At 42.8% G+C, this 26,240-nt stretch overlaps 1 protein-coding gene across 1 annotated transcript in view; it reads left to right on the plus strand.

The window, feature by feature from the left end:
* Positions 1 to 853: 853 nt before the first annotated feature.
* Positions 854 to 26,240, plus strand: part of XPR1 (xenotropic and polytropic retrovirus receptor 1) — a 102,990-nt gene continuing 77,603 nt past the window's right edge. The window contains exon 1 of the mRNA XM_042033924.1: positions 854 to 922. Within this exon, the coding sequence (XP_041889858.1) occupies positions 883 to 922 (40 nt within the window). The 5' untranslated portion in view covers positions 854 to 882. The remainder of the gene's footprint in view (positions 923 to 26,240) is intronic.

The raw sequence follows: 26,240 nt of genomic DNA on the forward strand, positions 1-26,240 counted from the left end.
GAATTCAGTTTATGTGATGTGAGCGAGCAAATCTTTAATCTATGCCTGGAGTAACGCCAGCACCTTAACAACTGCCTGGAAAGAGGCCTTCCAGAGAGGAACTGCGAGTGATGAGGCTCGTGATGTGGTGCCTCCCTCGTGGCTCTGGTGAAGGAGGGGTGACTGCCAGGGGTGCTCTGTGTGTATCTGTAGGAGCCCCTCGCTTCCTGGACCTGCTGCTGCTGTGCTCCTCTCTTGTGGGTGAGTGGCTGCTCTGTGCTTTCCGGGAGTGAGAGGCTCATGGTGCCTCCAGGACCTGAAACCTGGTTAATGACTCTGGCTGGTGTTAATGTTGCTCTTCAGTTCCCATCTCTAGAGCAGGTTGTCACCCTTGGTTCCCTAATCTCCTTCATCGTGTTGTCTTCATCTTTTAGGATGTATGTGTATTTTTGTACTCCTATATAACAGTGATGAGAAATCCCTGAGGCTGCTTTTCCTCTGTTTGCCTTGACAAACTCCTTTGTGTCACGCAACACTTCAGGTTTTGTTGTTATTTCTTTATTTTTTTTAATGTAAAGCCTTTAGCATCCTACCAACTGGGAAACATTTTTCCAAAGGAAGATGTTGAAATGTACAGTTGGAATAAATTTTATAGATTAGTAAGATAACAGGCTTTAGACAAAGCAGTCAGTAAACATGAACCTGTTTTACTTGTGAGCAGAAATACGTGTGATAGCCTTGACATCACGTACCGTAGCTTTCTGTGCCCGTCTGCAGGATAAAAGGGCTTTAATTGCTTTTGTTTTCAAACAGGCATATCAAAACAGTGTAATTTTTTTTCCTCTCTTTTAATACTAACGGTGTTCCTTGTTCTCTGCCTCTCCCTTGCAGGCTTTGAAAGAGATGCTATATGCGGCTGTGGACCAGGCCCCTTCTATAGAAGGTAAGCAAATTGTAACCCACACTTGTGTTTTTCTTGGCTCTGGGCGCTGGACACGTAGTCCCACTACTTTTCTGTCCTCAGTCCTCCTAAACTGGTAAACTTAATATCCTGATGGGCAAATGCCTGTCCTTTCACAGCCTGCATGCTATTTTTGATTGTTAGGACTCTTTGTCCTCTTTCATTGGGACAATAAATGTCTTTGTATAGTTTGAGACAGCAACAGCTGGATTCCTCTTGCTTATAAGGTCATTCAGTGGTGGAAGTGCTTTCTTCATTGTTTGAGAATAGACCTTTGTTTTCCTGTGAGAGCCAGCCACTCTGGGAGACAGCTGTGCTGGAGAGACACTGGTTCCCGGTTTGTTACTGGTGATGTGAGCTGGAAGAGTCTCATCCTTTTGTTCTGTGTCCTCCTTGAATGCTGTGCTGCCTCTTCTATGCAGACATGAGTATATCTTCTTGTTTGCACGTGTATATCTTCTTGTTTGCACTGTTTATTGCCTCTGACTGCTCTAGAGTATTCTAGTAAGGTGTTTGGTTTTAAGCTCACTGCGTTTTGAATAGTTTGTTTAATTAAGTGATGATCTGTGCAACATTTCATAAAGGAGCATTTTACTTTCTGTATCTTTCTTCCTTTTGCTGTCTTTGAAGTACTGAAGAGTTTTTGCCTCTGTGTTGCTTCACTCCTTACTTTCTTGTCCTTCATGTGGATTTCCAACTGATTTATAACCTCCTTACCTTTATTATTTTCACTTTGATTGCAGAGTTAATTTTACTAATTTCTGGACATGGCTCCAGGCTTCTTTCATATTTATAGAGCAGGAGAACAAGTGCTGCTCCTGGTGCAGTCAGTTGTCTAACATCAGTAAGGCTGGTCACTCTTTGTGTTAGGTCATTGATTACTTTCCTTTTGTTGATTAGAAATGGGAAATGAGGTGTGATGTAGTTAATATAATGTGGTCTTTTTTTTAAATTTAACTCCACCTGCTCTTTGATTGAGGTTTTAAAACCAGAGCTGCAATAATTAATAGGTTAAGAGAGTGTGTGTGGGATGGGGCAGTCTGTCCTTAAACTCTTCAGAGGTGCATTCCAAGCTGAAAACTTTGTGGAAGCAATGCTCAGGTAGGTGTAATTTTTAGGTTTAACCTGACACTTCATAGCTCATTCTACTCATCCTGCTAATTTTGTTAAATGAATCTGAAGTGCAGGTCCTAGAACTAGGTTTCTAAAGGTTATGGTCCCAGAATCCAAAATCTGTGGGTTATCTTTGGAAAACTCAACGTGCACTGGCAAAGAGGAAAGTCTTGCTTTTATTATTTTGAGTAGCAAAATTGCATGAAACCCACCCACAAACCTTTCTCCCCAACAGCATAAGACTAAGAGCAACTGAAGTTTTCTGTGCAGGCCAAACTGACTATATTAACTTTTGAAGACAACCTACCAATTTTATTGAAAACCCAGCCTTATCTTTATGGGAGACTGGAGCAATTATAAGACTTTTTTTCCCCCCCTCTCTTCTGTCCATTGGTTTATTATTGACAATGTGAGCAAATGGTGTCTGTGCTAATGAAACTTTGTAGGCTGATGTCGGAATGTGAGTTACTGGGCTTGGCCAGGGATATCTAGGATTTCAAGGTGTGCTTGAGTTCCTAGTTGTAAAGTGTTATAGTTCAGCATTTTGATTTCTTTATTTTCAATGCCTGTGTTACAGTGGTGTTCTGTAATGTGCTGTAGTGTTTGTGTGTAAACGTATTTGGCAAAGCAAGAAGAGGTGAAGAATAAAATAGTATTATATTTATGTTCTTTTAAGCACTGTAAGGATTTTAACTTGTGCTTCTGCCTCCTTTGATGCTTTAAAAACCTCAACAAAAGGAAAGCAATGACTTAAGACAGTTTCCATCAGTAGAACAATGTTCCGTTCATTTTTGGAGAGGTTGGGTCTTTGTACTGTAGAGAATATAATCCAAACTGTTTTGAACCACTCCTATTTAAGTCTGTCTGCCTGACCCGCCCTTAAGTGGAGAGCAGTTACACTAATTCCTTCACCTTTTGTGCTGGAAATGGATCAAGACCATTTCTCAGTCCCTGTTGCTTACATCTTCCTCCTTTTTGAGCCCTTCTGCCTTTGTTCATAGAAGCTTTAGGCCAGGTTTAGTGCATGACTGCACACAAACTGTGCCCAAAACACTGCTCTAGTCCCTATCAGAGGAGATGGAGTAAGCTCCTTGCATTTTGGGAGGGAATGTAGCCGCTGTTGTCAGGGGCTGGCTGTTGGCCTGCATGTTTCCAGTTTAATATGGATTTTGCAATGGATACTTCTGTGTTATTTTGAGCTTAGCACAGAAACTCCAGGGCTGTGCTACTGAAACCCAGCCTCCCAGTACGAGCCTAATGTAATCTCATTTTAGACTGGTCTAACTAAAATCCATTTGCTAATTGATCTAGTTGATCACAGACATGCTGCAAAGCTGCAGAGTTGGCTTTGATTTACCTTGCATGAATTGTAAGCTAATCTTTGGATAATATATTGGATTGTGAAGACAAGGGAGTTTTGTACAGCAAAGCTGCGACTGTTCTGGTTCTTATTCTGCTCAGCTGGATGTGTAATCTGGCATTTGTGAATGAATTTCTTAGATTTCTGCTGCAGGCTGCTTACCATGTCAGTCAATAAAATTTATGTATCGATAGAAATGCTTCCTACTGCTTAGTAGAATGCTGAAAGCACTTTGGAAAGTCTTTAAAACAATGAAAAAAACCTGCTACCCAACCAAGGCTTGCTGTAAATAGTAGGCAAGGCAGGTAATAGGTGAACCATCCATCATGAGTAACTTCCTTTGGGTTTGTATTTAGGCATTTTCTGTTTGTGGATGGGTAAACAAACCTAACTTCAGAATGGCTCTTAGGTTCTGCAAGAGATAGTTCCTTGTGCTACTTGAGTGGACAAAGTGCTGCTGGGAAGAGGATCTTGGCTCTAAATTGTGCAATATATTCTGTGGTTATGTGGTGACCCTTCTCACTGTGCTGCATTGAATCACACCTATGTCTATCTGCTTTTTCCTATTTTCGGGTAATAAACAGACTGTGATTTTAACAAAAACCTTGTCGATGTGGATAAGCAAAACCTATCAAGGCTGTATGGTAGGAGGAGGTTGTTTATAGCTGTCCCCTCACGCAGTTGCAGGGTGCTGTGGCTCCCTGTGTTTCATGAGAGTTATTCCAGACCATAGCATGTCTTTTTTGGCAGTTCCTAGCTGTACACATGGATTTCTTTAATCTGTTCAAAGACACTTTTTTTTTTTTTCATCCATCTGTCTCCTTTGTAATGATAGTTTTTATATGCCAGTGTTATTCCTCCAGATACTTCTCATCTTTTTACAAGGCACTCCCCTGATGACACCTGCACCATCCTTCCGCCTGAGCAACATCTGGACTAAATTAGTGTTCAGTCTGTTAATTCAATCCCGTGCACATCACTGGAAAAGGTATCAAGTGGTGCTGGATTCCCAGCTGTACGATGAGACTTGCTTGGCTTTCTGGAGAGTTCCTTGGAGCACGTTTGCTTTGTTAGCTGTTTGTTGCGTTCTGCTCGCTGTTACCGGAGCAGTCGGGGTGAGTGGATGCTGCTCCCATGATATCATTCACAGCTCCTGGGTCCCCGTGGCACAGCAGGAAGGCCTGAATGCAGTGTGCCAGGTCAGGCACCCTTTCCTGACCCTAAAATACCTTTGGCAAGAATCTGTGATGATTTAGAGGTGAAACCCGAGTGTAGCTCTGTTTTCCTCTGAGGCAGAATGTGCAGTCCTGCAAAAGCATGAAATTCTGACCTCACTCGCTGGGTCCATGCTGGTTTTGGGTTGTTGTTGTGTTTTTGGTTTTTTTTGGGTTTTTTTGATTCCTTGTCCTCCCACTCCTTTCTGTCCTATTTGTCACCTAAGTGAAACAGGTTACTGGACCACTCTTGCTCGGAGTGCTCCTGATTATTCCGCTTGGTGAGCAGCTGTGTCGGCATCTCCCCGAGCTCCTCATGGTGCCTCTCTTCTCGGCTGCAGCGGGCACGGAAGTGCAGCTGTAAATTATTCATCCTGATTATCTGCTCGAATGGACAGGGGCCACTCTAAATATTATTTCCTAGAATACCTGCCTTTCAGATATTTAAATTTAACCTCCCTTTAATACTCGTGTAAGCAGATATCGTTGTTGTAATATCAGATGGTACAAGAGCGTCCCGTTGTATCCTCTTATTATGGAGATTACTTAACCCCAATCCTGAATTCCAGTGGCACCTTTCAAACAAGGATCACACTGGTTCTGTGGGGTGGAATGGTGTAACGGGGTAGGAGTGGGGAATATGGGTGCTCTAGGGTAGAATTCAAACCCAAAAGTAAGAGGTGGCATTAAAGTAACATTGATTGGTAGGGGAAAAGCTTTAGTGGTGATGGAGATCCTCTGCTGGTGCCTGTAATCCTTGTGGCCACCTGTTTACTCATGATGGATTAGGAAAGCAAGAGGTGCAAGTTTGGGACATTCTGAGAGTGCCAGCACTGGCAATGTGTCCCATGTTATTCCACCCTTGTTTCTGCTTTCATTAGTAAAGCACTTGCCCTGTTAACTGACAGCTACAAATCTTTAGTTTGGATTTATTTGTGTTACTGAATAAACAAAACAATATTCTTTAGGGGGATAAATAATCTTGGTGAATAAGTAGGGTGTGGGACATCACATTCTGTTTCTTTCCAAAGGAAGTTACGAGCCTGACAGTTTTTGTTAAATGCAGACATGCTTTGAAGGGTTGATCAAAGGCTTTTGATTTGTCTGTGTATATGCAGATGTCTTCTTTTTATTTCAAAATAAACATTTATTTCCAATTGCACAAGATTACTTTGTAGCAGGTTGAGGTTTTGTTTACATGGGAATGCTTAAGGCTTAAAAGAGCCTTCAACAGAAGTGCTGCACATCAGAAGCAGCCACAAAGAGATTAATGCTTTGTCTTTATTTCACTGTGTTGTCACACACCCATGAGGACACCCCAGATGCAGGTCCTTGATTCTGTGTAGGCTGTAATTCAGTCTGAAGGCCTCTGTATTTATAATTAGTATGTAAACTAACAAAAAAATGAATATAATCCCGTGACAGTCCTCTTCTCAGTTGGAGACCTGATGCCAGGTATTGGATTAGCTGTAGAAAAATAGGTTATTGGGCTTGTGGAAAACGTTAGCTCCCAGAGTGTGCAAACGGTGGACAGGAGGAGAACTTGGCTGCGTACCAGCATTTAGAGAAGGAGATGATGTCTGGTTCCTCTTCCCTGGAGCAATAAAATTTGAAAGGTAAACAGTGCATATGGTTGGAGTAGGGTCCAGAGAGAACAGCTGGATGCTCACTAAAATATTTGGAGCACAGATGCCTGTGTGAAAATGTGGAGTACCGTGTGTTCATGTAAAAGTCACTTTGCTGTCAGAAGCGGTTCAGTGCTCACAGCAAGTCCACACAGAGACTGCTTTGTACCAAGCCCTGCCGCTGTCTGTGCCTTCAGAGCACACCCACCCACACTGCTGGTGCAGTGGCTTCCTCTGAGGTGTTGAGCACAAACAGACTGGATTGTGCTTAACCAGTAATGAGTGTAACGTGGATGTGGAATAAAGGTCAGGTTTTGCACAGAGCTGGAGTCATAGAATGGAATCAGGGAGCGGTTTGGGTTGGAAGGCACCTGTAAAGGTCATCTAGTCCAGCCCTCCTGCCATGGGCAGGGACACCTCCCGCTAGACCAGGGTGTTCCAAGCCCCTTCCAGCCTGGCCTTGGACACTTCCAGGGATGGGGCAGCAACAGCTTCTCTGGGCACCCTGTGCCAGGGCCTGCCCACCCTCACTGTGAAAAAACCGTATTCCTTGTATCTAATCTCGACTGACCCTCTTTCAGATTAAAACCGTTGTCCCCTGTCCTGACACAACAGCCCTGCTAGAAAGTCTGTCCCCAGGCTGATGAGTAGTGACCGAGTGATTGTTGATTGTGGAGACAAGCAGCCAGTACAAGGTTTGATGTCGCTACTGTCCCGTAGACCACGGGCTCTCACGTTGTGGTCTGAGAGTAGGTTCAGGGCCTGCTGGTGTGCTCGGGGTCCTGGCCTGCCTGCAGCTGCTGTGAACTCTTCCAGTTCTTAGAAACCACTTGTTTCAGAAAGTCTCCTGGAGCCAGTGGGAGCCTCCCTGGGGCTCTCAGGGTGGTGTGGGACCACACAGGGTAACCAAGAAGGTCATGGGGGGTAGGTGGTTTAGCAGGCTCATCACCATTCCTTTATGAAGGAAGTTCGTGATTGTGGTCAGTGGAAATGCTGGACTTCCTCACCCTTTTCGTTTGCCCCATGGCCAGCTCGTGGATGATACTCTCCTTCATCTGTGTGCACAAGCCTGGAAACTTGTGTTGCTGCTGAGGAAGCCTTCTGCCTTTTCCTCTGCTTTGTGGTGTGCTCTGTGTAACTTCAGCAGCAGCTCAGACTGCTCTGACGCATTCGTGTTGTGCGAAGAACTCGAGTCCTAAGTGTACCAAAGAACAGGCTCAAGGCTTAGGAACAGGCAGTTAGTTGAATCATAGGATATTCTGAGTTGGAAGGGATCCACAAGGATCATAGAGTCCCAGCTCTTATCACTGCACAGCAGCATCCCCAAGAGTCACACCATGTGCCTGAGAGCACTGTCCAAAAGCTCCTTGAGCTCTGACAGGCTTAGTGCTGTGACCACTTCTCTGGGGAGCCTTTTCCAGTGCCCAGTCACCCTCTGGGTGAGGAACCTTTTCCTAATACCCAACCTAGACCTGCCCGAGCACCGCTTCAGGCCATTCCCTCCCTGTCACTGGGCACCAGAGGGCAGAGATCAGTGCCTGCCCCTCTCCTTCCCCTCATGGGGAAGTTGCAGACTGTGATGAGTTTCCTTTTCTCCAGGCTGAACAAACCCAGTGATCTCAGCCTCTCCTCACATGGTTCCCCTCTAGACCCTTCACCATTGCTCTGTAATTTTGTCCATGCCCTTTTCTTCTTTACTTCAGCCTCCATGGTACTGACTGCTGAGAGGTGTTAAACCCGGCATGATCCAAGAGCTGGGTGTAGCACAGGAGGTAACGGTGGAAGCTGGACCTGGCAGTCCAGGCTGGCCCACAGGAAAGGGCTGGACCTAGAGGCAGGTTTCTCTGGCAGGTCTGCAAACCTTCTGCTGCAGAACGGGTGTAGATGGTTCCTTAATGACTTGTGTAGGGTAAGAGCAGCCCTGGAAATGCTCAGCTGTGCCTTGATGTTTTTCTTCTTCCTTCCTGCATTTGCTTTCCCATATATTAAGATGCCAGTCTGTGGTTAGAGGAATTAACAGTGCTCATAATTTAGCTGGAATGTGCCAGGTTTCATGCTAATGGTCAGAACTCAAGGGCTGAAAAGCAGATTTGCAAAGCTGGAAGATTGACAGCCCGCACTCCTGGGACAGCAGTGAGACATCAGACAGCACAGTGGCTGTACACATGAAGAGCACTGCACATGTTTATGCAAGAGGCCAGTATTTATTGCTTTGTTTCAAAAAAAGGCTTCACTAGGCGTCTTAACAGCAAGATTTAGTGTGTACGTGTCTGAGGCAGCCTCTGGCTTTCTGGTCATTCCTTTGGCGTTGCGTTTGAAATAGGTGACTTGAGTTATTAGACAATTAAGATTTTTGGATGAGACTGTAGCTACTTAGTGAATAATGCAACATGAATTAAGTTTGATCGGTTTCTCTCTCTTCAAAAATGCATGCTGTGGGCAAGGGAGTGAGCAGAGTGTCCTGGAAGGACATCTCATTCTTCTACATCATAGCTGCTTGTAAGATGCCTTAGAAAAATGGCCAGCCTGCCAATGCCTATGGAGTGGTGACATCTCTGTGTGACGTGGTGGAGGACCAAAGGCTGTCCCTCCTCCTAAAGCGGTCCTTTGGGTTCTCCTAATCTGCTGTAAGGCCACACCATGCAGAGCCTATTGCATAATTGGTCCCTCAGCGTGAGGAGGTCTGTGTCTTTGATTAAGTAATGTTACAATTAGCAACAGTGTGGTGAAAAGTCAGCCCAGTCGTGGTGACGTGTCTTTCCTGATTTTGAAGTAAAAATGAAAGCTAGATGCATATTTCATCTGTGTTGGGTTTTTTTTAACGTGGTATCTGTAGCCTTACAGGCTGACATCCTTTTTGTAAAATATAATGAATTAGTTTTAAAATGTAATTGTGCTTTTTGTAAATACATAATCTTTAACTTTAGTTACAGCTTAAAACGACAAAACTACAGCATCTTGGTTTTACAAAGCCACTGTTTAAAAAATCACTTCAAAAATTTCTATATTATTCTATTTATTACATGGCCATGGAGTTAAGATATTTTAGATTATTTTATGCTGCCTTTGTTGAGTGTGGTAACCTTTTTTCCCTGAATTAGTACAGCCTAAGTGTGAAAGTCTGATCCTAGAATTCAGTTCTTTTGGAAACTGAGAAGGGGAAACTGTGGAGAGGTATAATGCATCTTTTACTAATGTGTGGTACGACAAGAGTATGTAAAACCCCTTAGTTGTAAGGCAGCAGCACCATGAGTCAGAGTTGTCTAACTAAAAATCACAAAGAAAACTGCATGAAAATACATAAATTTACTTTTTAAAGTGTTTTTTCTCTGTCCGGGGTGGCGACTGGGACCACAGAGGGCACAGACGTCACTGGCATGGTGCAAAGCCTTTTTGGGCACTGCCTCTCCTCAAATTGTGCACTCAGCAGCTCGACTTCCCCTCTGCAAGGGGGAAGCCTTGTTTATCTCCTAGGAGATGGAAAACCAATTTCTGCTTCTTGATGAGAAGCTGGCAGGCTATTTGACTAAACAGGAGAGGCAAGGCAGTGTGTTCGAGGAGAGGGGAATTGCATCCCATAACATACCAATATAAATGCAATTTATTTTGCATGTGCTATAAAGCCCCAGGCACACGTTTTAGAGGGGGAGTGAGAATTTTTTGCATGCTGAAATGCCAGCTCTAAATAGAAAAAGAGGCAAATTTGGCATCCAGACTGTGTTTATAACCTTGGTTTTATTTTTACCATAATTGCTTTGCATGCTTTTTTAAATGCTCCCAATGTCTTTGTGGGGCAAAGTGTAGAGGAGCTGCAAAGATCAGCGCGGGTGAGCTGATAACTTGGGATCTGTCTTGTCCCACAGTTGCAGACTTGTTCTGACACGTGGCCAAGGCTGCTATTCTGGAGCCTCCTTGCTGGGATCCCATCCCTGCACGGCTCTGCCGAGGCAGAGGGTTCAGTGCCAACCTCTCTGCTTGTCACTCCTGTCATGGGTCAGCTGTAGGGGAAAAATGGGCACTGCTGCTCTAAACCCCCATTTTTTGTTGTCATTCTCTCCTGCTCCAGCTGATTGATCGTTTATATGAGTTTGTTATGAATTTCTTTGTTTCTAGTGCTGTGTGTCAGAGCATCAGCAGCATGTATGGCGTGGTTGCTAACAGTGAACTCAGGCCCTTTATGGGCTCAGCTGTAGGAGTGAGTCACAGGCGAGGCAGTAAAATGGGGTAATAATGAGCAGAATTGGCTGATGGACCTATAAAGTGAATTCTATAAATAGCTTAATGGAATTTGGCTTGTACTTCAGTGTTTTGGTGTGACTTTGTCTTCCTTAATCAGAAGTAGCAATTAGAAAGCAAGGAGAGAAATAATCTGAGAGCCTGATATGGCACTGCACATTGTTTTGTGGTCCTTGAGCTCTGCAGCAGTCCAAGGCAAAGGTTCACTTTCTCCCCTGCCCAGCCACAGGAGAACACACTTCTCCATTAGAAGCCTGGGTCAAGGCTTGGTTCTGCCTGCACCTTGGTGAACACAGGTGCAGGAGAACGACTTTCGGAAGTTTCATGTGCTGTTGAAGCCTTTAGGAGATTGCAGTTCACTGTCATCTAGAGACAAGAAAGCTTCCCAGGAAGGACGAAGGAAAGGGAAAAATCAAAATACCTTTTGCTTGTCTGTGATCAAACTGGATTAAATGGTGCTCACAGGTGATAATTGTGTATATAGCGATTACATTTTGGATGCTGTAGGTGATCTTGACATGACAGTCATTTATGGTGTGGATTTAATTACTACGACATCAATAAGACTTGTTTATTAAAGCTTCACATTTCAAAGGATAAGCCAATAAAATATAGATTGTGAATGAAATTTTGAGCAGTTGGAGGCAGAGAAGATAGAGACAGGATGCTGAGCCTAAAGGGCTCGCCACACCTGATCAGCCCCATCTGCTGTCCTGATCCTGCTGAAAAGTGACTGCTGGTTCTGGTCAGCACTTCAGATCCTGCAAAAATACCCCATGCATCAGGCGTGAGGTTTAGCAATATATCAGCAACAGGGAGCCTGCCACAGCTTTATTGCTGTTCTCTTCAGCAGATGTCCTTTTTGTGGTCAGACCTCAGGAGGGGAAGGACCGAGGAGGGCAGTGAGGGGAGAAGAGGAGTGTTCATCTGTGTGCAGCAGCCTCCCAGGAGGAGCTGGTCAGGGCTTGAATCCTGCTGCCTGGCTCACACTTCCATGGGCATGAGGGCGCTGTTCTCCCCCAGCTCTGCCTTTGGCTCTGCTGTTGTCTGCACCCATGTCTTCTTGGAGGGGAAGATTTGTTTGCTACCAGTGGTGTTAAATAGAACTTTGAACTCAAGCCTCAAAGGCTCCAAAAGTCTTGACGAAAGAGCTTTCAAATCTTCCCCTCCCGTTTTAGAGTTCCAAATGCAGCTCAGCTAGAACTGATCTGTTCCAGTTTCCCGTTCAGTTTCTTCTGCTTTCAGGCAGCTCCTCCAGGTTCAGTTCCAGGTGTTGTTCTCAGCGGGCTGAGCAGGGTTGATGTGGTGGTAGCAGTCGAGAAGGAGCAGATCCAGCTCAGGAGGAATCCAGTGTTGCAAGGTGCCTGATCTGGGCTTGGACTTGCCTAAGCACAAATCCGAGTAATGAGTTAGTCATCAGACAGAGAATTCATTTCCCTGGGGACATGGAGAGGGGGGCTGCTACAGCCCAGCTGTCAGTCAGGGGTTGCTGATGCAGGAACCCTTCACCAGCTGAGAAGGTTCCCCCTGCTCTTGGTAATATAATATGTTAAGGCTCAGTTGCCAAATCCTTTAGTTTGGTATTTCAGTAGTAACACGAGACCTTCATAGCAAGTGCTTAAAGGCTTTGGTCTCTTTACCTAACCTACAGGGATCTGTTAATTGGCTGGTTTGAAACCAAAGGCAGCAAACCTTAATTGTAGCAACTCTGCTGTCTTCTACATGTGAGGCAATCTTATTGAATCCTTTTTGTGTGGTCAGCAGGGCATGCCAGAGGGTTTTGCCATCTCCATCCGTTTTGGGAGTGATTTCATGGTTACTGAGGTATATGGGTCACAATGGGGTGAGTTTGGGAAGAGATCTTTCTGCTCTGTCACCCTCTTTCAACCTTGGCTGCAATTCTCATTCTGTTTTGTTTTGGTTTATTTTCCCTCTCTTGTTTTGCATTCAGCAGTGGCATGTGGCTCATGGTGGCTGGTCTCGTGTATGATAATTATTTTCTGAGATGTTTGGAAGCTTTATCAAGTTAGGAAGAGGAATTACAGCGCTGTCTGCTGTTCTGTACATGATTAGTTCAACGTCTATTTGAGAGTTTCACTTACATGCACCGTTTCAGTCCTCAGAGTGGTTAAAAAAGCTTGTGTCATTATTCTTTTCCTGCCTTTCCCCAGCATAACTCCCAGCTATGCTGATCCTCTGGGGAGTTGCTGTTATGGCTCTTGGCCAAACTCTCAATTTTTCTGTTACCTTTGCTGGACAAGCACCATGTGCAGTAGCAGATAAATGAATGATTCTCTGCTGTAGCAAGGGGAAGTGGCACAAGAACTTCAAGATAATTGTTGTTACTGTGGGCTTTCAATTTTTTATTTATTTTTTTAATACTGGATAGTACCTTCCAACCTTTATCTTCAAGTTTGCATTAACTTTCTGGTACCCAGAGGGCTTTATTTTTGTTAACTCCTATACTGAATTGTGTTGGAAGTGCAAAATTAAAATATTGCACGGGGATTTATTCTGTGCATTGCAAGAAGGTGGGATTTCTGTGAAACTTTTTGCTTGCACTCTTTTCTCTGAGTATTTTGCAGTTACTTCAGCCAAGATCATGTTGGAGTTTGAAAATGGTCTTCTTGTGAGAACATAAGTCTGGAGAATGAAGTGTTCAGTTTCTGGTGCTGTAATGTTGCTGTATCATCACTTTATGCTAATTGCAGGAGATCCACTTGAAACAATCTAAATTAAAAAAAAAAAGAAGGGGAAGAAGTTTGGATGTAGTGCTAAGTTCACAACTTCCTTAAGTTCTTTTGCAAATGTCTACCAGACCATGTGATTCTGCTGATTTTTAAATAGAGGAAGTAAACCCAAACATCTCAGCATAATATATGAGGTTTTCATCTTTTAGGAGTTCCTTGTAACTGTAACCCAAAGAGGTGGTATTATTTTAATTAACTGTATTTTGTCAGATGAAAATAGTTAGCTGTAACAGAATGGAGAAAACTGCCACTGTGAGTTCTCTTCCCGTTCTCGTCTTCACTTTTTCCAGTCCATTGGCTAGGCTAAGGCAATACATCTTGGACTGCTTGGGAGCTGGTGTTTTGTCAGTCTCTGTTTTTCGATTTTAAGTCTATTTACGGAAATTAGCAAAAATAAGGAAGTGCTTCATGTGCAATACCTAGTTGCTTAAGCATTATGTATGGTCTGTTTAAGGCAGAGATACAGATTTGGGTTGGGTCCTCATTCAGTTTTTAATCTTTCAAGACTGACATTGTTGATATTTTTTAATACTGAGTCCTGCTTCTGGATTTTAGTTCGACTCAGCTCTGCTGTGTTGGAAGCGAGTGCAGCTGCTTTGCGCTTGGATTTCGCTGCACTAATTCTCTCTGTTTTGCATAACGTTGCCGTGAGCTTCCTTGGAAAGTTGATTTATCTTGATCTTCGGTTTCCCGTGTTCGAGGGTGACAAGAGGTTATTTGAACTGAAAACAAAGGCTCGAATAGCTATTTGAAATCTAAACAAAGCAGGGAGTGTGCCATCTGAGAGCCAGTTCCCTCTGTTTTATCCGGTGCTGCTCTTGCACACCACGCTTGGGGGAATTTTTTGTTGGTGGGGAGGAAAGTTCCCAGTTGGGTTGCAAAGCCTGTGGCTGTTTCTGAAGAGAGGCAGAGAGGAGGCAGAATCCACCCACCTCTGCCCAACGACCTTAAATTCATTTCCTGGGCTTTCCTTCAGTGCGTGGGAGAAAAGCTATCTGCTGAGATCCTAATAAGAAATGGGAAATTTAATAAGCATGCTGTACATCTATTTATTTACAAATATTCTTGGTCTGTAATTAAGGAAGGCAGCTCTGTTCCGTGCTGCCTGGTGCTCACTTCCAGGCTGGGAGCTGCACGGGATGAGTGACTGCAGGCGCTGACGGCTCCGCGCATCCGTCTGTTCCAAACAAGCAGTTTTGCAGTTGATCAAAGCGGGAGGATTAGGCTGCTCCTGTGGAATTAAACTGGTGAGGAGGCGATAAATAACAGCTCTCAAGCAGGCCTACCTGGACTGACAGGCTTTGTTGTCAACAGGATAATGGGAATAATTTGGTTTGGGGTTTTGTTTTGTTGTTTGGGTTTTTTTGACAGAGGTGTTGTTCTTTCTAGTGGAGTATTTGCTCTTCAAAGCCCAAACAACTGGGTCACTTCAGATGGAAAGCTGCACTGCACATAGTTCCACACACAGTGCAAAGTCTATCTTTGCCAAGCTGCAAGAATTGCAGGGCATCCTGTGTGGGTGTGGGTTTTCCAAACACTTTTCTTATAAAGAGGGTTTTTTGGTTCTCACACACATGTTAATAGTCTGAATTAAGACCTGCATGGATGCTCTTACAACTGTCTTATAAAGGAGGATATTTATCCCAGACATGGGGAAGAATAGGAAACTAGCAGTATGTCATGGATTACACTTGCCCTTTGGGCTCTAGGTGAGAAGTCAGGTTGTCTTTTCCCCCCATACATTTCTGCTTTTTAAATTCACCAGATATTCTCACCTAAATGGCATTTATTTAGGTAACTCTATTCAAAAGCAGCTTTTTTTGTTTTCTCTTTAATACTGCATTTTTTTCATCCAAAGTGCACCTCTGTGCATAGTAAGTACTCGATATGAACCCATATAATCATCTGTATGTAAAAAGAAATGGCTTTTAGAACAAATAAATTTTTTCATGTTCTGCACTTAAGCATTTAAAATTATTTTCAAAAACCTAATTTTCTTAGGCTGAATTGAAGTTTATGCAAGTCTTAAAGTTTTGGTGACCCATTAAATAATAATATAAATAAATGAACAGCACAGACTTTGATCTAGTGGTCTCAGAATTCTGTCTGTGGAAATGCCACTCTCCCTGTCCAGGAAGAGCCAGTGGAAGATCTAAACCAGCTGCTATGAGCTGTGGCCTCCTCTTTGTGCACAGTGAGGTTCTCTTCTCTTTCATTGTTGTTTTATTTCAGGTTAGAAACCAGTAAGAAGTCAGAGTTCCCTGTTAAATCAAGAGTAGAAATATGTCAACGTGTCTATTGCTGTCTGTTTCCAGTTACTGCTCCTGTCAAATTGGTTACATTCACAAAGAACGAGTAGCATTTGTGATATAGGGTCATTTTAAAAGGCAGATTTTGTGTAATAGCTTTTTCTTGTCATTTTATTTTTATTACAGCTTTCTTCTTAGTGCATAGCGAGGAATTTTACGTCTGGAATAGGATTTGGTGTCTGATTCCTTGACAAGCTGATTTTGAGTCTGGCTGCATCCTATTTTTATCGATTACAATATTTCTTTTCTATTGTTCGGGTACCTAATTTAGTATCTGGTGGCTGAAGACACTTGTGTGTTCTGTAAAATTTCAGTGCGAGTGTTTGAACTTGGATTGTGTGCTACTGTTGGGGAGTGGAGGAGGAAGAAGAAGCAGCAGAAAACTGTGGTTTGCTTTCTGGGCAAGGAGTGAATTCCTGCAGAAGGCATGGTGCTGGACAAGGGGGAAACCCAAGATTGATGGTCCTGAGCTGTTTCACTCCTAGTGTGTGCTAAGTCTTGTAAAACTGTTGGAACTGTGACTCACTTTCTTACAGAGGAGAGTGAGATAACGTGAGTAAGCTCAGAGCCTTTACTGCTCTCCACTACGTTGTTGATATATGACATTTTTTCCTTGGTATTGTTAAAACAGGCCTGCCAGGCTATCGTAAAGGTATCTTGACTTGCTTATCTCCTATGGAAGTCTCTCAGTTCTGGGGATAAGGTCTGTCCTGCCTTGCCTCTGAAGTTAAATTAGCTGGTTTGGTGTATGGGCTGTTTCTTGTATCATTTTTTGTGGAATTTTATGGAAGTGTTGTTGCAAGTGTGGGTATGACTCTGTAGGGTTATCAAGGCAGGCTTTGATGTGTGCCTCGTTAGACACCATCATCCTTATCCCATTGCCTGTAAATGAAGGCCACTGAAAGAGTACATGAGCATTCTCCTAGAAACCATGAGCAGTGCAGACCAAGGCTGCAGAAAATGGCTTGTGATGTTTGTCACGACTGAGAAGCACAAAGAGATTTGGTGGTGGGTCCTGAGCAGCTTGGAGCTTGTTCTCGAATTTTTTTTTGCTTCAAAATCACCTTCTGTGGCACTTGTTCAGTTAAGCCACTGGGTGTTTTCTGTTTTCCATGAGCTGCATTCTCCTGAGCGTTCCCCTTTGTGTTTTTTCCCTTGAAATTATCCTTTCAGTGTAGTGATTGGACTAATTTGGTTTTGTGAGCACCTTATGCCAGTCATTCCTGTTCCAGCTGTGAACAGAACCTCCTCAGTAACAGCCAGATTGCACCTCATCCCATGATCCACGGCTGTGGCTGGTTCTGGTGTCAAAATTTACTTATAATGAACTTCATTTTAATTTTCCCTAGCAGTTGGTGCTGGCAGAGAGCGAGGATCTGGCGTTCTGATTAGAGAGAGCAGGAGGGAGTTTGTCCTCTGCTGCTTCGTGCTCTGCATCTTCCACTGTCACCAGTGGTGTGAGACCTGCAGGTTTTGCATCTCCTGCTCTCCCTTGGGTCTGATGGAATTTCAGACCTTGCATTGTGCATTAGCATTTTAATTTTTTACATTTAACCTGTTTAACGTTCCACTTTACATCTTTCAAGCGTTTCCTGTTGGGGGAGAGGTGGTGTTCATCTGATTTGGACTCGGTGCTTAGCTTTAATCAGCAGTGTGGCATTAGGACCTTTATCAGAGTAGAAGCTGGAGGATTTAAAAAAAAAAAATCTGTGACTTCTGTCTGTTCTTGCTGTTTGTGTATGAAAGTGTGTTGGAGCGTTCCCTGGCGATGCTGGTACTTCATTTGAATAACTTGGAAGTGTGGTTTCTTATAATGAGTATATTTATCCTGTGGAAGAAACTTTAATCATCTAGATTTTTTTTTTTTCATTACTTCCTCATACCTAGTTGGAAATTCATGAAACTTGGTTGAGTTTCCAGGACCCTTAAGGACTTGCAATGTTGAAATAATTCATTAACTTCTAATTATGTGGCTTCTAAGGCATGCCTGTGTGCTTCAGGGCAAGTAGATATAATGACAAATACATGATACCTGGCCTAAATTGCAGAAACACGGAATCATTAAGGTTGGAAAAGACCTCTGAGATCACTGAATCCAACTGTGAATCATTTTCACCACTAAGCCATGTCCCCAGGTGCCACATCCACGCCTTTTTTTGAACACTTCCAGTGATGGTGATTCCAGCACTTCCCTGGGCAGTCTGTTCCAAAGCCTGACCACCCTTTCAGTGAAGAAGTTTTTTGTGATATCCAATCTAAACCTCCTCTGGTTCAGCCTTTTCCTCCTGTGCTGTCACTTGTTAGCTGGGAGAAGAGACTGACTAAGAAGAGAGATGAAGGCTTCTCCTTAAATGCATCTGGGCCGATGATGTGGCTGTTAAAAACATTAGGACAAAAAAAAAAAAGAACAAAATATACTGATAGGTCAGATGGTGATACGTGGGAAATGTGCATGGATATTTTTATTTGCCACATACTTATTCAAAGGGCTAAAAGAGAATCCTTGGCACAGGATTTTCTCCCAAGTGTTAATGGGGGATTTGGTCTGCTGGTGTTCTGTTGTTAAAATCAATAGAGACAATTTTTAAGAAATTTTTTTTACACCTACAAAGGCAAAAGTCTTTTCCCAGTCAAGCAAACAGATCTATATTTTCCTGTGATTGATGTAGGCTGATACGGGTGGCATTTGAAATCCAAACTGCAGGCAGCTTCTGACATCTCTGTTGCAGGTGGCTTCTCTGAGGTGGACGTGGAGATAAGGCTGACACATAGGCCTCTTCCAACATTTCATGTCAGAAAGGTGAGCTAAAATGAGTTAATTTTATTAATTAATGTAGGTAAGTTGGAGGAATGATAATAGGAGGCGGTAATTTGTTGAAGTGTATTTTAAAGAGCAGTCAGCCTGAGTCTTTGCATTCAGGAGGGGTAAAACATCAGAACCTGGAAACAAGAATAACGAAAGCTTAAGTTTTTGAAGGTAGAAGAGAAGCAGTTCATCTAACAAAAGCCATAATGTCAGGAGCAGAGAAACTTCTGGGGAGAAGTTGCATCTGCTGGTTTGTCTTGGTAATCCAGCCAGAGTGTGGCTGCTCCTGGATTTCCACAGAGCAGTGGAGTAAATTCTTTTAGACTGGGCTGGTAAGTGGCTTCACCTGTGCTTTGCCACCGAGTGCTGAAAGAAAGGCACGCTGGCACCACAGAGTTTGTTTAGATTTGCCCAAGTGGAGTTTTAGTGTCTGATATAAATTAATTGTAGTATCAAGCATGTCTCTTGAAAGTGCTTGTTGGAAGGTTGCCTTTAGTGTCTGGGTGAGGAGGGAGAAATTATCTCATTGATACAGCTGTAAACGGAAAATAAACCTAAAATTGAACCTAAAAGTAATTTTCTGTTACTGCATCTGGAAGTGATCATTTGGAGCCTGGAATGCTCCACAGGGAGTAACAGAACTGGTCCCACTGGAATTAGTAGGAAGTTGGAGCTTTACAAGCAGATCAGATCCGAGAACTCAACACTGCACCACCACCACTCGTGGCTTGTATTTCTCCTGCTTTCTTTCCCCTTGCCACCCTGGGGTAGGGAAGTCCCCAGTGACATTTCTCACAAAGACAGAGTGTTCCTAGGAAAAATGCCGCTGTTGGGGGCTGTAGGATTCTGGAGCCATGTGTTGTGGTGGCTCAGTAACCACGGGATACGGGAACAATACAGAGGGGTATGTGGAAGACAGCACACATTCTCCGGCTGTAGGCATGAACTGGTTTTCTTGCATTTCCTTTAGAGAAACAATCAGGCTTGTTACGATGATTAATTAATGCAGTTTTCAGCCATTAATCTTTCCAAAGACCAATATATGTAGCCTGCAGTAAAATCCATTAACATGCTGTGACCCCGTGCTAATTGTTAAACTCTTGCTCTGTGAACAGCTCAGTACTGAGGTAGATGCACGTGGATGGCGTGGGGTGAGAATGGCTCTCTCACGGATGAAAATATTTAATTATTGATAAAACTCATAATAATGCTGGCTCTCTTGCTCTTTGGTTGTTGACTGACTTAAGTAGAGCATGTCATTAACGCTATTGAAGTTATTAAGTAGGAGGGAGGAAGACATGATATGGAAAGGGGAAAATCAGTGCTGCATCATCATCAGGTATAACCTTGGCCTCGTGTGAGGTTGATCCATATGACATCTCATTTAAAACTTGTTTATTTAAGCTCTTTGTCATACAGTTCGCTGGGTTTGGAAAATAAAGATGAGGGAAAAACGAGCACAGTCAATGTTTCAGATGAACCACAGACTTCATGTGACTGTGATTTGAGTGACTCCAGTACAGTGGAAATAAGTGCCCAGCTGGACTTGCTAACTGAAGGCAGACTTTCAAAACCTAGGCAAAATGTTAGTGAGAGCTACAGACACAGAAGTTTTGCAAAACCTCTTTTCCACCACTCTGTTACAGGCGTAATGTGAATACTTACTTAAAGTAAAAATATAATGTGCCTAAAAGGATAGACAGTGCTTGAAGTTCATGAAGAATAATACTGAAGGTTAAGATACTGAAGGTTTGGTCACTGCAGTGACCAAAATACTGATGGAAGGCAGTGCTGATCTCCAGAATGATGAATAAGAACCCATGCAGTTATGGTTAGAGAAGTATGTGATTATCTTCATGTTCCTAATTGTATCAAAAGTGGTTGTTTACATCTTGTAAATTGATGTTTCTTGTTTAAATCTGCAGGGTATTTTGATGCTGTTCAGTTGATTGTAAAAACTAATCAGGGGAAAAAGACTTCTAGCAACATTTACTCACAGTCTCAGTATATTTTCATTTGAGTCAATTGAGAGCAAGACATTGACCTTCTCTTATAAAAAATCCATGTGAGCTCAAGATTTAGCTAAAAAATAAAACAACCAACAAACCAAACACAAACCCTTGCTGTTATAATGCGTCAGGTTTAGACAAAAGAATATGATTTGTAGATGAACTTTTTAAAATCCTTTACTGTGGGAAGACTTTGTTTTACAGCAGATGCTATTTAGGGTGTGTAGTAGTGGTGAATTCCTGTTAGAGTAATGGCAAAGCTCTGAGTTACTTCAAGACAATAAATCTCTCCTCGAAGTGCTGCTGGTGCCGTCGGTACTGTAAGTGCTTGGACATCCATGAGGACAGAGATCTGCTCTTGCCATGGCAGCAGGCACCATGATGCTGCTTTACAATACTCTGTTTGAAACTCTCTGATGTTTCTGGGATGCTTTTGGTCTCTGCAACTTCCAGGAAACTTTTTAAAACTTCCTTATACAGCTCCAGCTTCAATGGATATTAAATATCATTTGTCCAATGCAAGCCATCCGTTATCTGTTTTGGCAGCCTTCAGATAGCAGCATTCAAAGAAAGAAAAATGCTTCCCTCAGTCCTGTGCTTTTTTTGCTTTTCTGTCTTCAAACAAGTTAATTTTATGATGTTCATCCATTTGCCCAAGTTTCTTATCTCTGCAATCCAGGCTTGAGCATTCACTCGCAGACCTGGTGTTTTGGGATGTGGAGGGGATAGGTTTGAGGGTTAGAAGTAGTGTTATCTCAATTATTGGCTACTTTTGCATTTCTGCCATTAATCTTTGTTACTATTATAAAACTGCTTAAAACTATGCATTTTAACAGACTGAATTGTAGAAATTGAGTTTTGTGCTGTCACAAATGCTGGCATTCCTATGCCACTTGAATCTAGCTGAAGAGTGGGGTTTTGGTGCTGTGACATAGGCTATAAGCAAATCTAATGGTTCAGTTCTTTGGACCTCTGCAACTGTGGCTTGGCTTATTCAGTCCCAGTTTCCCCCTGTGCTGCTATTTCTCCACCCCTAGTATGTGTGCACACAGAGGAGGGTACTCCTAGGAGAATAAATTCCTGGTGAGACCCCCCAGAACACGCTACTCAGTTGTAGGAGGGAACTGCATGTTCATTGTATATATTTAATAATATAAATACTGCTAATTCCAGGGTTCCCTTTCCTCAAATCACTGGTTTCCCATGGGTTTTAGGCAAGCTGAATATAAATTGGGTCTGGTGGAAAGGAAGCTGATCTGTCCAGGGTTCCACCAGCTTCGCTCTGGCCTCAGAGTGTGGGCCAGCAAATGGTGAGGTTTTTGTCTTACAATCACTCTTGCATCCAAAGTGAGTTTTTCAGAACTCATGTTACCGCTGAGAAGAGGATGTCAGGTCTTTTAAGGTGCTTTCAGATTGACATGAAACAATTGAGGTTTCTATTAGTGTTGTGGGCGGTTTTTTGCCAAAAGCTCTCCAAGGTACTTGGCTGGTGCTAAGCTTCTGTTGTACATTTGCAAACAACTTGAACTCCTTGCTTGTCACGTAATTTGAGAGGAAGGAGAAAAGCAAGTGGAGTGGATGGCAGCCTGAAAGGTTTTGTGTGGCATTAAAAAAAGTTGTTTGGCTTCCATGAAAATGTTATTTGAGGAATGCATAGACTCTTTCCCAGCCCAGAAAAATGTGGGATTTTTTTTGTACTCTGCACAATTACAACTGAAGGGACTTTGTTCATGCTTCAAAAACATGACTTGTATTGGCAACAGAGCCCAGGAATCTCTAACTACAAGAAAGTTTGGACCATGTGAGAATTCTCTGTGATAAAACAGTAAAACTGTTAATTTTCTACTAGCAATTGGGTCATCTTTCACTGAAAGATGGGTTTAAAATAACCAAAAACCTTGCTCAAAGAGGAATATTTGGTCATAGGCCCGGTGCAGGCAGATCCACAGGCTTTTCATCACATGGGAGTTTGGGACTTATTATTTAGAGCTGTTTCAAGCACAAGGAACTTTAAATTTGATTCCTACATAGAAATTAGACATCTTTAGAAGCTGGAACGTATTCTCACAACAACTTTCATCTTATTTTAGATGAACATCTCCTGAGGTCACTCCTCTTTCTGTTTTGAAGCTCACACTGCCACAACATCTAATTAAATGGGATGCCTTTTCTAACTTTAACATGTATTGTTTGATGGGTTTTTTTGAGACATCAGAAGCTGGAATAGCTTAAATTAGAATGGTGAGAGAAAACCAGATTGCTATTCATTGAAAAATAGGAGGAATCAAAGCAGTATTTATTTCACTTTTATAGCTGGTGATTTGTTTCAGGACTGTGTCTGTGAGCAATCAGCTGTTGTATCTATCTGTAGTCAAGGAAAGCTGCTGACATGATCTCCAGTTAATCTTTGTGCTCATTTGAGACTTAAGAGCTGCTGAAATAATGAGAACATATCCTCTCTTATAACATTTGCAGTGATGGGTTTTCAGCACGCATCCAATATTGCACAAGGTACTGAAATCTTGTAACTCTTTCTAAACAAAACCTCTCTACTTGGTTGATCGTTTGGCTTGGGGGAGTAATGCAAGATAGCTTGAAATGTATTTCACAGAGATGTCAAAAAGGATTATTTGAAATTTGTTCTTTTCTAGCCTACAGTGTCCGAATAATTCTGGTGCTTGAGGTGTCTTCTCTGGTGATCAGCAAAGCACCTTCTTCAGTAACTCCTAGAAAACCAATGAACAATTGTGCCAAATACTGTTGAAGTACAAGAAGCGTCTTTGCCTTAGCTCTCCTGCCTGGGGAGAAAATGGCTACTCTAGCTAGGAAACACTGGTGTTAACTGGAGTGAAAGAAGAGGGGAAAACCTGTACTGTAGTGTGAAGATCGCCCCTACACTTCAATTCTCTTGCCATTTTTGAGATTATTTGATAGCAGTAAGACCCCATGTGTCTGAAAAGAAATAGACAAGAACTTCTATCAACTCTTGGCAGTCCTTTGTTCAGACATTGTAAAAAGCTTTGGGTTGTCCTGCTGGAGGTTCAGCACTTCATATTTCTCAGGTGCGAAGAGGTAAGGAGCTGAAATCTGTTTTGGAGCCTTGGTGTCTTATTTTAGTGTACTGGCTTGGTCAGCACCCCTGCTATCTGATAGCCTCAATCCATCATGGAAACCTACCTGACTCACGGCTTTCAGCTATGCTGTCTTGTCATGAAGGATTATTTCCACTTGCCTGTGCCTTTGGATGTGGTGCCTTATGCTGCCTTTCCTGAACTCGAGTCACCCTGGATGTCTTATTAGCAAGACCTAGGAACTGGCTAGGCTGATGATACTGAATTCTTGATGCACTTGAGCTTCAGCTCTTGCTGTCTCAGTGGGTTGTGGGTGGCCTTTCCTGTGCTGTCACACGATGGATTGTGTGTGTTTGAATCTGGCCATAAACCCATTATTCTCCAGCTTCCAAATATTGATGGCTTACTACACAACTCCTAAAAAACCCCAAAATCCCTGTTTTGGGAGTGAGCTCTTTCCTGAGCTGTGGAACTGAGATTATTTTTTTTTTTCCCCTCTCCCATGTTTCTCAAGTGGTGATTTTGGAGTCAGAGACCAGTACAAGCTCAGACCCAAGTTTTTTCTTTACAAGTGCCTTTAAGGCAGAAACTTGCCTAAACGGGCTCCCAGGGAGTTTCATTCTACCTACTTCCTTGTCTTATTTGAGGAAGGTGCTGATAAAACTTTGGGGCAAGAGAGGTATCACTGGAAGGCAGATGTGCAGAAACTGGGCTGAAATGGTCACACGTCCTGGGCTGTAAACCCTGTCTCATTTAGACCCTTGAACAGCTGATGTGTTCAGTATCCACACACTGTCTTGTCTTCAGATGTGTCTGCCTTTGTGTTACCTACACCTGACTTGCTAATTGCTGCAGTGATTGATTTCCAGCAGCACAGATAGCTGAAGCAGCTTCATTAGCAAGGAAATGCGTTGTTGAAATTGAGACTTGCTGGAGGGTTAAGCATTGGTACATGGTCACCACCCGTAGATTCCTGTTTCCCTAAGGAGATGTCGCAGGTGATACCAAGTGCGTTGTGCCTTAGTGACAATAGCTCAATTCGGTTTGGCTTTGTCAAAAGGAGACCTTGTTTGGAGAAATCTGCCCAATGAGGATTTTTTCCAAAAGATCCTGGTTTTATATTTTTATGTAGCAGATGATTCTGTAATGTATTTTTGCAAACATTTCTTTTTCAGGTCTAACACAAATAACATAGTAAACAACCTTAAATTTCATGAAGTGGAACTTGGATTATTCTGCAAAGTTGATTTTCTTGTAGCAGTTAAGAGGAGGTCTCTGAAACAGAGAATCAAGACGTTTTGTGGGAGGCCTATTAGAGTCAGCTGAAGCTTTCCATCTCCCCCATTTATTTCCTCTTCAGGATTTTCTTTATCCTTTGCTTTCCTTGTTCCAGCCTTACAAATGCTTTCACAGAATAAGAGTACCTGTGTTTTACAAGGGGAATTCTTTCTTTAAAGAGTTGACACAGATGAGTGAGCATCACCCAGATTTGTCTCCTGCTTTCATGTACTTTCCTGATGGGTCACTGGAGCCTGACCTCACTTATGCTGGCCACTCGTGCTTTTAAAAACACTAAACAGAGGGATCTGAGGCACCAGTGCATTCTCCAGGGAACTGGTGTGACTTGGAGGATGAAATAGGATTTGGGTACGAGGCTGTGGCTTTCTTTAAACACAACATCTAGGCATGAAATAGTGCTAGCAGTCAGGATTTAGAAACAATTCGCTCAGGAGAAGAGTAAAGAGCAAATAACTTGTAGAGACTTTGCTTAAGCAGATTAGTCAAACATTTTGTAGACATTTTCCTCCTTTTCAAGCACTGGCTGTTAATTCTGGCATGACTCCTTTATGCAGTAACCCCCCAAGCCAGGCCTGTATCTGATGGAAGTTGTGAATCTGCCTCAGATGGTGGTGAGAAAACACTCCAACTTACTCAGATGTGGATTTTCAAGGTAATGGCCCTGACCCACACGAACAAAGATCAGTGAATGCAACGTGCACTAAAGCACCGAAAAGTGATGTTCATATGATGGGCATCCGTGATGGAAACTCAGAACTGTTTTATTAAATTGTGGTTTTGTGTATAGTACAGCACAACGTAGGATTAGTAGTGTGGCAGTGCAGCATATTAAGAGAACTTACAGCTTTTTCCCCCAATTTTGCCGAGGTTTCTGACACAGCATTTCTGAACTGATGCTGTGAGACCAGATGCTGTCAGAAAGCTGCTGATGTGGAGCAGCCTCTCCTGGCTTAGTGAAGTTTTTGTTCTTACTGCCTGAGGACATCTGGCTGGTGCTACAAAACTCTATATGGTGTTTTGTAATTGCTACCCCTTAGAAGCTGCTGACCGTCTGTCAAGATACACAGACTTCTGGTTTTTTCTTAAGATCCTCTAGGAACCGGGTTACCATGAGTGATAATGAACACAGTATTCCAACCAAGAACTGTTTGTTGGTCAGTATTTAAGTCTCTTGTCTTGATATTCTCCGTATAATGTTGGAGGATTTTTCTTGAATACTTGTGAAATAGAAGTGGAAAATAAGGTAATTTTCCTTTTGCTTACGATGATGTTGCTTGAGCTGAGCTACTTCAGAAAGTCTGTGTGCATCTTTCTGAGAAGCAGCTAGTAAAATTCCAGGCTGAGTGAGTGAATGGAGAGCAGAGATCACTGCTGGTGTATTTATTGTGAAGTTGTTTCCCTGGACTGATGTGGTCTTTAACTTCTGAACATCTCTGGCCCTGTAATGTTGTCGTCTTGTCTCTGGTGCCAGCTTCAAAGCTGTAACTGCCCAGTTTGTCCACCTAAGC

This window comes from Corvus kubaryi, unplaced genomic scaffold (genome assembly GCF_017639235.1).
Source record: "Corvus kubaryi isolate FWS band 111438036 unplaced genomic scaffold, C.kubaryi_AGA036_p1.0 37361, whole genome shotgun sequence".
Taxonomy (NCBI): Eukaryota; Metazoa; Chordata; class Aves; order Passeriformes; family Corvidae; genus Corvus; species Corvus kubaryi.